Here is a 15,305-nt window from a genome sequence, read left to right as displayed (position 1 = left end):
TTCATCATGACTGACCATGCATACCATTGTGTTGGTCTTGAAATGTTATCAGATTTTCACCAAGTGCCTAAAAGATGGCTGGTTGGGAAAACTAGAGGAAGATGATGAATTCCTTTCATGATTATCATAGGGTGACATCTTCATAGCTTCTGCGATCAGGTTTTTGTGACTTCAAGTTATTTAAAAACAATTTGTGACGAACTCAGTACTTTGAAGTGGATTCTTCTTTTCTCTATCAGTACTACTACTTTAGCTAAATGAAAAGACAGTGATAGAAAATAGTGAAGATTGGTTTTAGACTATTTGAAGACTTCTAAAGGAAAGAAAAATCTATATTTCTTTCTTAAAAAAACCAATATTTACGGGTATGTTCTGATAAGATTGTGGACAAATATTTTGTGTAGTGCTATTGTGTCTGAGCTACAGCCTCCTGGCAAATGTAGGTTATCGCACAGTCACAGTCACACACTTTTAAAAAAGAATCCTTTCTGGTCCAAATGCCCAACTTTATGCCCACTGGGCATTTCAAAGTGAAAATACTGAGCAAAGGCACAAGAGCATTAAAGAAACTAGCAAAGCTACTAAAGCCAAGGTGACCAAACTACAGAAGAAAAATTTATCTAAGGATTTACAAAGCTTAGTCATGGAGATGAGTGATACCAGGAGACATGGATTTTTATGCTGTCATACTTACTTTCAATCTGGTATTTATGCTAATAACACTTTTTTTATTATGCTAATAAAGCTTTGCTATATGATTGATGTATTTCTTTTAATGACATCTAAAATTTTCCTCCTCCTTTTGGAGTCTTTATTAAATATAAGGAAACACTGGAAACCCTCAGTTTCCTTCACCCTGCCCAACCTTACTATTATTTGCATGAATGCATTCAGCGAGGAGGGTAATGCTCAGAAATCAGGTCACTACAGCTGATGCATTAAAAAGATGTAGCTCAGATAGAAACACGGAATACAGGAGTCTGTAGTATTGTAGGATGCAGGGATAGAAATACTGAAAAAAGTGCATTGCTTGCTGTTCCAGGATTCCGAAGGAGTGGAAATCATGCTTGGAGTCTGTGCAAGTGGACTCTTAATATATCGAGACAGACTCAGAATAAATAGATTTGCCTGGCCAAAGGTTTTGAAAATTTCCTACAAGAGGAACAACTTCTACATCAAAATCCGACCAGGGGAGGTAAGGGCATCCTGGTTCTCTTAAGTGGATGAGCCTCTTGAAAAAACATATGTTTTTACTGATTTGTTGATTTGTTTTGTTCTATAAGCTTTTAACACTACTCTCCATTTGTATTTCGTAATTTATGCTGATTTTCTTAGGACAGGTTAGGTATACACTTTCTTTAAGATACAGGTAAAAAACAACTTTGGTATTTTTCTGTTTACATCCATGAACTAATGTAAGGAACAAATATGGCCACTGCACATAAAAAGCTCATCCATATTATGAATACTTTTGGCATTTAAGTAGCATATTGCTTATTCACAGAGAGCTTGTTATCCTCCCTCATGTTGTACATGCAACTGGCATTTATCTCAGCCACTAAGAGATGTAGACAGGCCATACCAACCTTTATAAACATATCAGACGAGTATAATTGCAACATTTTGGGTAGCTGCACACATTAGCCAGCTCCTGTGCTGCTCTGGATAAGGGGATGTGAAACCTCGTACAGTGAGTGCCCTCTCGTGGCTCAGCCGGATGCGAAGCAAATACCGACCTCATGGGCTGAGCATGTGCCCTCCCAGAAATCGTGGATATCATGGAGGGGTTTGGGTTGGAAGGGACCTTAATGATCGTGTGGTTCCAGCCCCTCCACCGTGGGCATGGACGCCATCCACTAGACCAGGTTGTCCAGAGCTCCATCCAACCTGGCCTATAAGTTGATAACTCTTGAGAAATTCAGGATCATGACAGGCAAAGGACAATTTCCATTTTAAATGCTGGTACAATAATTGGCCTGTGATAGATGAAATCCCCATATCCATTTAGAGTGTGGAGCTGTGTAGCAGGACAGAAATCACTTAGATGAGGACTGGCATTTCTCCCTTAACGCAGCCAGTGTCTCTGGGACTGACTTCATAATTGACCTGGGAAACTTGCTGGGGCTCCCCACCCCTGAGCCTGAGCCTTTTTTAGAGTCCTAAACCAAAATCCACAAACCTACATCTCCTGCCCATCAGCAGACACAGTTTTAGAAACCAAATGTCTAGCCTTGAATTTGATTTTAAGAACCCAAACAAATACTCATTCCCAATGCCTGCACTGAAGCTCTGCACCACTGCTACCCTGTTGAGCTCTGCTGATCTTGGTATACAGTATCCTGTGACCAGGCCATAGTTCCGTGTGTAAAATAGTTCCACAGTTCCATAATCAATGCAGCCTCTGTCCAAATTACATTTGATGATAATGTGATTCACTAACTCACGTCATCTTTATTATTTGGTTATTTCCTGCTTTATTTCCCTATCAGCTTCAGTAGGGATCCAGACTTCCTTGCAAGTACTTTCCTGTCTACCTTTCCTCCATCACAGCAGCTCTGTTTTACCTATTCAGCTATCTGCATGTAGCCAACAACAGGTTACAGTAGATATAGCTGGCACAGCTTCTGCATCTGAAATATATAAATTTGTAGCACAGTCTAAAGAGGTCTGTTTTTATCTCTGAACAATTCTTTTCAATTAACTGTCTCGCCTCATCCTCCTCAGATGAATTAACTCTAACACATGTGATTTGCTGACAGTAGTACTTTCTCTGTAAATATCCCTAATCTAAGGCTGTGTGAGACCAAATCAGTCCCTAAGGACTACTGTTCACCTCCAGCTATTACCAGGCTTCCCACTGTAGTTCTAACTAGTGAAATTAAATCAACAGGGTAAAAGACTTGAATGATGTTTTCTCAGAAGTCTCCCAAGTGTTAACTGATCTCTTTGTTACTATAGGGTGTAAAACATCACTGTCACCATAAGAAATCTCTTGCTCATTACTAGTGTTTCCCCCCAGAAATGATCCTCAAAGGTTGCCATAGATTATCATTTACAGCTTCTTTCCCATAGTTCTTTCTGTAGAATATAGATATATTTGGTTATGTACATGAGCATATACATTTGCCCTTGCAATGAGCTGATACAGACAGAGGAAATGAAGATGAGCCTGTGTACACTGTCTAAAAATAGATGCACAGCATCAAAAACATACTTATTCTTTTTTCCTACCTAGTTTGAGCAGTTTGAAAGCACTATTGGGTTTAAGTTGCCAAATCATCGTGCTGCAAAGCGTTTATGGAAAGTGTGTGTTGAACACCATACATTTTTCAGGTATGTGGATTTCTTTTCCTTAAGGTGTGATGTAAAACACAACAGAAAATATCAATTTTGTCAGCAGAGACAAAACCCTTCAAATCAAATTTTCATTTTGATCATGAGGTACATCTGAGCAGATAAAGGAACATTATTGCTTTTTTCAAATTTTGAGATGTTCCACCCAAATTATTCATGCTATTTCAGATAGATAGTGCTTAAAATCACCATATGGTCCTAATTAATCACTTTGCTTTATCTGTGCCACGATATTATGAGCTGCTATAATTAAAGAGATAAAGGACTCTGCTGCATTACTGCATATAAGCTTGCATAGAGAGAACAACTTATATGGAAGATTGCTGGGGGATGTGGGTAAGAGTTTAAAAAAGAATTTTTTAAATTGTATATGAAAGTACAGACAGTAGTAGGTCATGGTTTTCTTTGGTCACCCAGAATACACAACTCATAGTTGTAATTTTTGGATTACTAAGGAGTTTTGCAGCTATTTTTTTGACTTCTAGGAAGATTGGAGAAAAATGTGGAATAGTGAAATAAGTGCTGTAATTAGTTTGTGCTAAGATAGTCACTAAAGAGATACTTAAAAAGAGAAGCCCAAAAGGGTAAGATTTTCAACAGTTTGAAAGGGTGTGTCCAGTGCTTAAGTACTGTTTAGAGTGTTTGGGAGTACTAAAGGATTTCCCTCCTTTCTTAAAACTGTTCGTTCAGGCTGTCTGTACATTCATATGAAATGCAGTCTTAGCAGCAAAAGATCTAAAGAGAAATGGAGTGTGCATTTTGGGGGTATTTTCTGATTTTTAATGAAAAATAAATGTCTAAAGCATAGAGTCCATAGCAGGAGAATAACTAATTCAGCCAAGTGCCATGCCCAAAATACAGAGGGTGGGAGAGCTCTAACCTGAAAAATGTCTACACCCCTGTGAATGAATACTGCCTGTCATTCACTGGAAATCAGTTCTGGCTCTGTCCTCAGCATGACATCACCATGTTAAATTTGAAGAGATACATCTGCATTTCAGCCCAGTCAGGCCTCTGGTACAAGGAACACCTTCTTTTCAGTTTTGGTAATCAGAAAATAGTAAATTTAATTTTTGAGCATGAAGGAGTTGAGTGATTCTTGCCCATTTGGAAGAACTCAGATCTTCAAATGCTTTAGCTAAGTGGTTTTGTCATGCTGTATGAGGGGCATCCTTTGATTCCCTTTTAGCCACAGACCGCTGAGGCACAGGTTACGATGGAGAGTGATACCCAGCAGTTGTCTTCTCTCCTCTGCAGAAACAGTGGGCTGATTTTGGAGGAGGGGGAATAAAAGGTGCACTGCTTGGTGTGTTTTAGGCTCCTGCTGCCAGAAGCTCCTCCAAAGAAGTTCCTCACGCTGGGCTCCAAGTTTCGCTACAGCGGCCGGACGCAGGCGCAGACGAGAAGAGCCAGCGCCCTCATAGACCGTCCTGCACCTTACTTTGAGCGCTCCTCCAGTAAACGTTACACCATGTCTCGCAGCTTGGATGGGGGTAAGGGCCTCTCAACTGACCTTATCAAACATTGTCATGACAGCAGTGACTGCTTTAGATTAGGTGTGAACCTCATCATCTCCTCTCCTTGAGATTTGGCTGAGCGGAGGCTGTGAGTAGCTGCACGTTCTCTGCAGGGGTAGAGGAGGAGGATGCAGAGAAATTCCATGCTGAATGTACCTCTGTGGTCCTTACAAAATGTTTGGCTGGAGGACATCCTTTGGAGCCCACTCTTCACAGAGCCTCTGTCCTTGGCCTCGTATCTGGGGAAGGATGGGATGAACCTGCCTGCCCAAGAATGTCAGGCTTTAACACTTTTTCAGGGTTTGCATGAGTGACTGTTTGGATTTTGGTTGAATCTGAGATTTTCTTCTGTGTAGGTTTTTCACTTAAGTTCATTACAATCCAGAAATTATTAATTTTTTCATTTGAGTAATAACGCTTGATTCCAGTTACCTCACATCCTGCTCCAGTAAGCACTAAGAGACTTTTTTCATATGTTATTTTCTAAGGAATGAAATGGAGAGTAACATACATAGGTTAATAGTACATTCTTCCTCTCTTCATCCTTGCTTCATGGAGGTCATGGTTCTGCTGCTGACATTTAAATCAGTGTGTAGTTCAGAGTATCAGCTACTTCCATCAGCTACTTCCATCAGCTGTTACTGAGTTGTCAGCTGTTGAGTAAAAAGAGGCTGTAGTTTTGTAGTTTATTTTTGTAGGAAAAAAAAAAGACTGAGACTAAAATCAGATTCATTACAGATTTAAAAAAAAAGGTGAATTCTCTTGCAGAATATCACAAATTGCAATGAGTATAGTTGGTGGTGGGGATGGGGAGAAGCTTTGATTTAAAAGTACACGTGACAAGCCTTTTTCTCTCCCTCTAAAGGTGCTGCTTGTCATTGATTATTTTGGAATATTCTAATTCTGATGTGCTTCTTACTCGTTACCAAGCAACTGGTGACCTGATTGCTGTGCATGTGTTTCAAAGCAGAAATTATTCTTCTGCATTATTTTGTTTGTAACATCTAAATAAGATATCTCCCTCTACTTCCTTTGCTTTCTCCTGCCTCCTAAACTTAATTCAAGAGACAAGATACCTGAAACATTTTACCCAGCATTTGTTAGACTCTGCAAGGTGTTAGTTTGCCTAAGTGCAGATGGGGGAAAGAGGTTTTTTAAATCAATGCTTATGATCTCATCACTAGCATTGTTACTATAATGCAGATGTGTCTGTAACATTCTGCATTGTGCTTACATTGTGATCCAGACTCTGTCATTTGAGTTTATAAATTTGAATAATCCTATTGGTTTAGAAATTAGTTACTCTATAGTCAAGAGCAGAGTCTGGGCATATGTTAAAGTTTCGATTACATTTTGTCTGTAAAGGTACTATTTCTTTCGAAATAACTTTTATATGTTTAAATCTGATTAATTATTGAGCACTTGCATCGTAAAATATTCTGGTTGGGTCTGCTGAACTGAATGTCATCACTTCACAGAATTTTTTAGGATAATGAGCTCACCTAAGTGGCAGACTTTAGTACTCAATAATATTAGGATCACAATTCCTTTTTCTCAGGTATTATGCCTGTGCTATATCAATACTGTCATTTTGTGTAATGCAGCACGTTACTAAATCTGCATTTGATCTGCATTTTTATATTCTGACAGATTTAAAAAAAAATCTCTTCCACCCCCATGGCTGATGTCATAGCTGGTTCTCCTTATGTTTCCTGCCTGATAACTGTGGCAATGCATTGCTTTTTTTTATGTGGTGTTTTACTACAGTACTAATTTTAACAGCTTGCTAACATTTAACAACTGTGTAATGCACACATTAGCTACAGTAATGTGTGTATACACATCCATAATATATGTATATGCATATAAAAGCTATGAGCTTCAAGTAAACAATTTATTTAAATGTATGCACATGCTTCTGGTTTCCTGAAACATGACATAGTTGTGTTTTCAGTGTTATCTCAAATGTTTTTCTAAACCAGCTTTTTTAATTTTATGCAGCTTCTCAGCAAAAGCTATTTCAGATTTTCCCTCTTTAAATATTTGCTTTTAGCATCAGTGAATGAAAACCATGAAATGTACATGAAGGATTCTGTGTCTGCTGCAGAGGTTGGTACTGGCCAGTACGCCACAACAAAGGGCATCTCTCAGACCAACTTGATAACCACTGTGACTCCAGAGAAAAAGACAGAAGAGGACAAAGATGATGAAGAGGGCAAAAAGAAGAGAGCAGAGGAAGTCACCCCGATTTCAGCAATACGCCATGACACCAAGGTAGAAATTTCAGGCTTTTGTATTAAACAGGGCTGCCTTGAGAGTGCTTGGAGAAACACAGAATTTTTAGGGAAGGGAGAGAAAGAGGAAATAAAACTGGTGAAAGGAAATATACTATGTGTATATAGATGTCTTGGATCAGTGTTTTTGTAGTCCTTTCAGTTTTCATATGATGTTGTAAAGGTTAGTTCCTGCCTTGGACTTTTTTTTTAAATATGTTTAACAGTCAGAATGATGTTTTTCATACAGCATTCAACAGCTCTTTAGGAAATGCCCAGAAGTAGCCTGAGGGTGCATGTTTGTTCTTCTGGTTTTCGGTCATATTTTGACTTTAGTATGGCCATCCTGGTTTTTTATTTTGACAAGGCAACAAAATAGTTCTGTATTCTTGTATGTAGCTCTGTGCTTTAAACTATTCCTCTTATACTTCTCATAAGACTGTTTCCTTGCATGAATTTCAGTGGGCATTTTTTCTCTATTAACTTCTGGATATTAATCTGATATTATAAGCAATTTTTTTTCTGGCTTACAAAAGCATTTGCTTCACTTGTTTGAAGTTCTGTTAAAGAAAGCATTTTTATTGATAGTTCTCTTATCAATTGTGGAATTTGAGTCATCCCTCATCATCTTCAGTCCCACCACCAGCACCACACAAACATACACACATGGTTGTGCATAATATCTACTGAGATATTAAAACAGGGTAAACCAAACAGAAGGATGGAGAAAATAGTAAATAGAGATTGACAGTGAAGAAGAATATGGTAGAATAGCGTTCAGGAAGTGTACTGTGGAATGCACTTGCTAAACAAGTAAGGTTTACCCTCATTTTTTAGGAAGAAAAACCTTGAGATATATATATATTTATATCCACAGAACTGTCAAGTATGCACATGTTAGAACCTGTATTTATTGTATAAGGCCACAATGAGCTACATAGCAAAAGGATAGAGTCATCAAAAAGAGTTGCAGTTAAGCTACTGAAAATCAGAAACAAATTGAGTTACTGAAAATTCCAAATGAGAAAGATTTTCTTTTGAAAGTAGCCGTATTGTAGCATTTAAAAGATAATTTCTACAAAATTTAACTGGGGTCTTTTTGAAACTCCATTAGTTTCGACGTGGAGAAAGAATGATGAAAATCAAATATGTAGAAAACATTCAAAAGAAGCTAGTTCTGTTCTAGTGTTTGTTAATTTAAGTCAATGGAGAGATCTGTTGTATTTTGAAGATCATCTAGCTATTTCTTATATATGGCTAGAAATACTCAGAGATATTTTAGGAGACTAATTTGATGGAACTTATATATGCACAAATGATTGATTTTTTTACCCCCAATCAAGAGATGAGTTCTTTTTAAACCATCATAAATAGAGTTTCAGTTGTGTAATCCTACAGAGATCTCAGTCCTGCTTCCACATGGACCTGCTAACAGATTAGTCTGTCATCATAAAGAGAATGTCTCAAGGAATACAAGCTCAAAATCAAATCCCTTTGGGCATATAAGTGTTTTAGGTATGTTTTCCATTAAGACATTTTGCCTTTGTTTTATCCATGTGTATTGAAGTACCAGAAGTTATTCTAAATATTAACACCGTAAAGATGTCAGTAAGTGAATAGTCTGAATTAGAAAAAAATACATTTATTTTGGGTTTTTGTCTTTACAGTAAAGCAAAGTTGTATTTGTGTGTGTATTTAGCTCACACAAAAACCTGTGAGTCCATCAGCATTAAGTTTTGAATTGATCTTCCTACATTAAACCCATAAAGGCATTTGTGAGTGGTTTGAAGCTAGGCTTGGTTCTGATTGCTTAGTTTGGGAATACAGATTTCTTGAATTGATAAATTGATAGAGAAGAGAGAAAGGGAGATATGAAAGAGGAAAGAAAGGAGTTCTTCGATGTAATTACTTGGTTTATGTCCCATTCCTACCGTTAATATACCTGGTAAAGTTTGGGCTTAGTAGTCATCTGTGTCTAAAACCTGGATCTGCTTTTTGCCTCCAGTTCAACACCAGCTTGAACTGGAGGCAGATGCTGTTGTGGCTTTTAAGTAATTTTGCTTTTGGGAGCCTGGAGTGAAAGTGAAATGGCTACTATAGCTCCCTCGGGAGATGGAGTACAGATGGAGCAGCTCAGGCACTTAGGGTTTGGTCATGGATCCAGTGGGCCACTGCAGCTACGTGCACATGGTGGATTTTGGCCAAAACATCTCTGATCCATCAGCATTGTGGCAGATGTGTTGTACTGGGTATACATTTTGGTGGTGACAGTGGTTTTTGTCCTTCTAAAGAGCAGTGGTGTCTGCTTGCAGGGAGCATGTGAAATGACGGTCAGCATTTCCATGGAATCATCTCTCTCCTCCTACCAATTTTTTGACTTCAAATGACCTGAAAGGCCAGTTGAATGCCCTACAAGTGGCATATCAAAGCAAATCCTGCTTGTTGGTAGCCAGTATTCTTGGCATTGTGGTGAAACTTGTAGCATCAGGGGCATTTTTGCCTCTTCACTGTGGGTAAAGGTAACTATTTTAGTTATGAGAAGATGTGGCCGTGTGGGGCAAGGACCTCTCTCTAGCCAGCCCCAGTGAGAGATTATGGGGTGGGCTGAGCCACAAGTCTCAGCTCCCTTCTTTCAGTGTACGGCCGAAGAGATGGCAGCAGGGAGGGGCTGGCAGGGTGCATGGCTGGGAAAGCTGGAGAGCTGAGCCCCCAGCACTGCCTGCTTGGGCTCACAGTGAGCAGAGGTGAGGGGAGGGCTCTGGGGATGCCCAGCAGGGGCCAGTGGTGGGAGCCGTGCTGAGGAACCAGCTACTGGTATATCAGTCAAGTAGTTTTTTTCCATCAGGAGCATTGATGAATGGATTTCTGCTCCCCCCACCAAACAACGTGTTTTAATTTGGTTTATGGCCTAGATTTTTTAAAAAATATTGCAATTGAGGAATTTAAAGTCCTTGGAGCTTTAGTTATTACTGCTGAGGTTGTCCAAGGCATAAATGGGAAGCGTTTGGCCTCCACCAAGTCTCCTCCTGACTGCAAGAATGCTGTCACAAGTAGTGCTGGTATTAGAAATACTGTTTCCTTCTTTGTTGCTCTCCATATACTTCATGTTTGAAAACTTTATTATCAGAAACCAGTCTTGCAGTAAGTGGAAATTGGCAACACCTGAAACTCCCCATGTGGCCATGGAGACTTTTGTGTAAATCCTGTCCTGCAGAGGACTAGACAAATGTTGAATCAAGAAGTTGCCTTTTGTAAGCTGGAAGTGCGATTCGCTAATACCTGTGGTGTGTGGCATGGGAACATGCACCGTTCAATTCAGTGGAAAGCTGTGGTGTTAAAATACTGTTTATAATTTTAAATATATAATATATATTATTTATCATCACGGAAGAAAATTAACTAATTACAGTTTTCTTTTTGTCCTTTTGCTTTTGCGCCTTGTTTGCTGCCCTTTCTCTGTCATCAGCCATCTTTGCTTGGCACTGACTCCCACCACTCCTCGCCATCCTCTCAGCCTGGCCCCCATGTATCTTCAGCAAAGCTTCGCAGGAGATGCAAGGAGAGCACTCGGACAAAGTCCTTAGGCTGTGAGGCCCCCAAAGAGAGCGCTCCAAAACACAGCGAGTCGGAGCCAGACTCTGACAGAAAGGGGCGAGTTTGCTCCGCTGAGCAAGACGTGGCTTTTGGCTACAAGCAAAAAGCCGGCAAAGGCGGAACATTGTTCTCCTTCTCCTTGCAACTTCCAGAGTCATTTCCTTCCCTCCTGGATGACGATGGCTACCTGTCGCTCCCTAACCTCTCCGAAACCAACCTCCTGCCTGCCAGTGTGCAGCACTACCTCCCCATCCGCTCCCCCTCCCTCGTGCCTTGCTTCCTCTTCATTTTTTTCTTTCTGCTCTCTGCCTCTTTCTCAGTGCCATACGCCCTCACTCTCTCCTTTCCTCTGGCTATGTGCCTCTGCTACCTGGAGCCCAAGGCGGCCTCCTTGAGTGCCTCACTTGCCAATGACCTGAGTGACAGTTCAGAGGAAGAGGTGTGTACCTCGGCATCGAACACACTCTTTTTCGTGTTCAGTGCTTCAGTCCTAACCAGTGTTAGATTGCTGCAATAGTGGTCCTACTTTCAGAGCCTCATTTCTGTCTGTGCTGATATGTTAGAAGGGATTTTTTTTTTTGGTTTGGGGGTTGTTGTTTTTTGGTTTGGTTTTTATTTTTTTCTTCTTTTTTATTTTTTTTCTCATGCTGGGACTACAGCTCAGAGCCCAGGGTTAGGCACAACACTGTGTGGAAGAGGCTTGGCTTGAACTGTGTCAGTTGGTTCAAAGTGACTCGCACTAAATGATAAGACCTTTTTCATCCTTCTATCAGTTTAGAATAGTTTTAGGATTAGGATAGTTATCTAAATAGTGGGTATTAAGTATTGTTTTCTGCATAGTTACTGACCATCCAAATATATGAATATGTATCTACATTTATTTATATGACTAGCTGCCTAACAGTGATGAGCACCCTCACCAACTTCACTATGTTCGAAGTTCAGATAGACTCAGCTTTTTGCAAAAGGCTATCAGCTGTAGCTGACCCCCAGAGAAGGCTTTCTGGTCCAGCAAAACCTGGATCTCAGTTTTCAGCCTTCATCCTAGCTCTGCTGCAGATTAAATTGTTTTCCCATGGTTAAATCCAGCGTATCAGTGAGGGGTCAGATTGGGACAGCTGTTCTGCAGCTGTTGCAGGAGCACGCCATGTGGGCTGCCTTGACATGTGCAGTGTTTGTTTAGCACTGCCAAAACTGATGCCTTAAGCCACCACGGTCATCACGGGCAGATGAACCAGCTGCAGTGGTTCTGGGTACTGTGGATGTGATGGTATATCCAGAAGCAGGAAAGGAATCTGCTTAAGTAACAGAGTAACTGGCATCTCAGTTTTTGCTGGAGCCTGATTATTCTTTGTTGACAGAATAAAATAATGAGTCCAGGTTTTCCTTGATTTTCTATTTTCTTCTTCAACTTCAAATACAAAAGTACGGTTTTGCTTTGTATATAAAGAAGAAAGCCCAGATCAGATGATCATAGACCTGCTGGCCATATAAAAAGCCACCTTGGCCACTTGTCGATAGTCCGTTGCAGTAGCTCTCTTCAATAAACCAGCTTGAACATTGTCATCTGCTGCTGTTGATTTTGTAAGACTTGGTACAGGATTTAATTTCCTTTTTATGGAAAGCGAAAAGTCACGTCAGTTTTTCTTGTGAAAACATGCTTTTGGCTCTGTGATGCCTTACAACTGAAAAATAATGTACAATTTCTAATAAAAGGCATCCAAAATGCTGCTGTCTTATTTCTTGTCCTTATTTTGAGACAGCATTTAGGTCTCAATTTGCATTAGCTCTGCACTTGGATTAATCTAATCGCAGTAACAGCATTAATATATTTCCAGCTCTAGAGGCAATAATGAGGCAGTGTTTATGTAATACATTAGTCTGTTCCTCTTTCAGAAATGAGTGCTTCTTTTTGTTAGTAAAGTTAGGAAGTATTGAGCATAAAAACATCTAAAATAGGCTTTTTAGTATCGCTCTTTTATGAGGATTATTACTCTGGCAGTGCTTCCTGGCGGACAACACAGACTTGTGCCTAATCCACAGGGTATTTCTTGTTCAAAATATTGCATGAAAGTGAATATGTTTTAAACTCGGGCATGTCTGCATTACATTGGCAAAACAAATCACAGCAGTTACAATCGCAAGGTAGGAGAGGTGCAGCCACAGCACGTCAGGAGAAGCTGCCTCTGTCCTGCTCCAGCCCTCGCCTGCCTGCCAACCCCACCTCAGCTGTACCTCAGCCCATCTTGGAGCTGAGCCTGGCCTTCCTTACTCTTCACTCCAGGGGAGACCTGCCTTACTCAGCCTTAACTCACCATTCCCTGCTCTGTGATAACGCCAGATCTTTTTTCAAGTAACTCAGTAATGCTGACTTTGACTCCATGGCTGTTGATTGGCTGATTAGCAGATATGTATGTTGCAATAAAGCAAGCTTTATGCTTTATTTAGGATTTCATTCCACTCATGGCAAAAGAAATAGGAACCTTTCCCACCCCCGACAATTCACAAAAGATTGCACACAGAGATGCAGAAGACTACAGCCAGTATCCTGAACCAATGCCTTAAATTGTTGAGCTTGTTTTCCCTTAAGCTATGCATCTGGAGTTAGTCCATGCAGTCAAAGACAGAATCTCATGCCTTGGAGTTCACTAGCTTCTGTGTTTTTACCTTAGCAGCTAATTTTCTATGACTTCAAGTTCTTAAAATGAACCCTATATGCCAGACTTGTGTTACAGTGCCTTGACACAATTTTTAATTCTTTTTAAATGCCTGGATGCATTAATGCCTCTTTGTTTCTTTTTATTTTTGTAAACATGAGTGACAATGCATACTTTTTTTTCTATTGCCATATCTTTACAATTGTCTATAATGTTATAAAGACATGAGATCCTTTCTTAATAAAGAAACCATTTTCTAGCACTTTAGTGAAAGCAATTGGACCAGCCTAATAGGCTGCTTTGACATTACACTTCCATTTAAAAATAAATGTGGTCTGTCTCAAGAGTGGTCATGATTTGACAAATTTCATGTCACTTGCATTCATGCACTTAGCAAGTAGTGCAAAATGCTTGTTTATTCTTCTGTCTGTCATACAAACAATACAAACTCTTCAAGGAATAAAAAGCAAAGCTATGAAAACAAATCAAAACATTGTCTTATGAAACAATGGAGTTGTCAGAAAATGACCAAAAAATGGAGGAAATTCAAAGCTAAGACTGATACTCCATCCACCAGTAGGTTGTTCTTTTGTTCTTGTTCATATTGATGGGATTGGAGAATGAGATGTGTTGTCTTGGCTTTAAATTGCCTGCCTGGGTTACTGTCTAAGGATCACAGAAAATCACTATGGAAACCAGAGTTTTCACTGCTATCAAAACAACTTGGATGTGCCAGTCTGGGGCAGTAGGGTGCACTTTACTTACTAGTTTTCCATATGCTTACCTGACATCAGAGTAGTTTTTTTAACTCTTTTCTCAGTCTGTAGTAACCTCCACTCCCTTCTCTCTTAATCTTGACACTTGTGTTCTCCACTAAAATGTTCTTCATGCAAAGCAGGGATAGATCAGTCTGTGCAATGCTGTGCTTTGTTTCATTTTTATCACTCATACCTAGTAAGTGTTTGGGGGGTGGGGGGAGTTACTTTTGTTTTTCTCCTTCTTTCATCCATATTCTTAAATGGAATGAGAAGTATTTTTTTCTTCTTTTAATGGCAGTTTTCTTTCTTTTTACTATCATTAACAATTATCAGCTGCTCTTTATTGGAACCGAGTGGGATCTGAGCCTTACCATTTCTCCACAGACAGACAGTAGATGGGCTGGGGGTACGGTTATTTGAACTCCTTGGTAATGCAGACAGCCTCATGGTGTATAAATGTGGAGACAAGAATAACCTCTGTACAAATGAGGGGCTGAAAGTCAGATGACTGTTAAAGTAGCTTTTTTGTTGTTGTTGTTGTTGTTTTAAATTATCTTTTTCCCCTCCAGATAAAAATTTAACCACTACTTATATTGGCTAGAACAAAAAATTAGTTCAATAATTTTCTGTAAAATTCATTATGGGAGGAAAAGTTCAATTAGAAAATATTAGTCACTTTTTTCCCCTTTTTTTTTAAGCTACCTGGTTTTCTTAAGGAAAAAAAATATCTGCTATTCAAATAACACTTTTCCAGTAATGCTTTGTTTGGCTTATAAATTTGTTCCAGTAAAGCCATTTACTGTGTACAGTACGCCTCGAGTCTTCCTCTGAGTCTGTTCTGTTTACTAATATAGCATTTTTATTTTGCTTCTTTGACATGTGCGTTGTTTGAAAAGCAATGCTAATGCAGTTCACAGGGATGTTGAGTTTAACAGTTCCCCGCGTGAGCTGCGTGTACTGATGAGCTGGGTTTATTCTTTATTCCTGCCTTCCTCTCGGGACCCGGGTACTTGTCTAACCCCATAGACTGACAGTGAGCAGACGGATACTGCGGCTGATGGTGAGACCACTGCCACTGAGGTTTGTACAGTCGCCAGCACCCAGCTATGGCAGGGGACAGCGTTTGGCCTCATCTCTTCCTGACCCTGGGGG

General features: G+C 39.8%; 1 protein-coding gene across 15 annotated transcripts in view; it reads left to right on the top strand.

Moving 5' to 3' along the window:
- The window catches only part of EPB41L3 (erythrocyte membrane protein band 4.1 like 3), a 94,544-nt gene that overhangs the window by 64,249 nt on the left and 14,990 nt on the right, over positions 1–15,305 (top strand). For 9 of the 15 annotated variants that reach the window (XM_031062258.1, XM_031062253.1, XM_031062263.1 and 6 more), the window contains exons 9-13: positions 1,043–1,195; positions 3,236–3,333; positions 4,672–4,847; positions 6,925–7,145; positions 15,180–15,233. In XM_031062258.1, coding sequence (XP_030918118.1) covers positions 1,043–1,195; positions 3,236–3,333; positions 4,672–4,847; positions 6,925–7,145; positions 15,180–15,233 — 702 coding nt within the window. Of the gene's footprint in view, positions 1–1,042; positions 1,196–3,235; positions 3,334–4,671; positions 4,848–6,924; positions 7,146–10,610; positions 11,178–15,179; positions 15,234–15,305 lie in introns of all 15 variants that reach the window. The other 6 variants (XM_031062264.1, XM_031062259.1, XM_031062255.1 and 3 more) reach the window with 3 other exon arrangements.

This window comes from Geospiza fortis, unplaced genomic scaffold (genome assembly GCF_000277835.1).
Source record: "Geospiza fortis unplaced genomic scaffold, GeoFor_1.0 scaffold471, whole genome shotgun sequence".
Lineage (NCBI taxonomy): Eukaryota > Metazoa > Chordata > Aves > Passeriformes > Thraupidae > Geospiza > Geospiza fortis.
The sequence above is the reverse complement of the archived record's forward strand: the minus strand, read 5'-3'. Positions and strand labels throughout refer to the sequence as shown.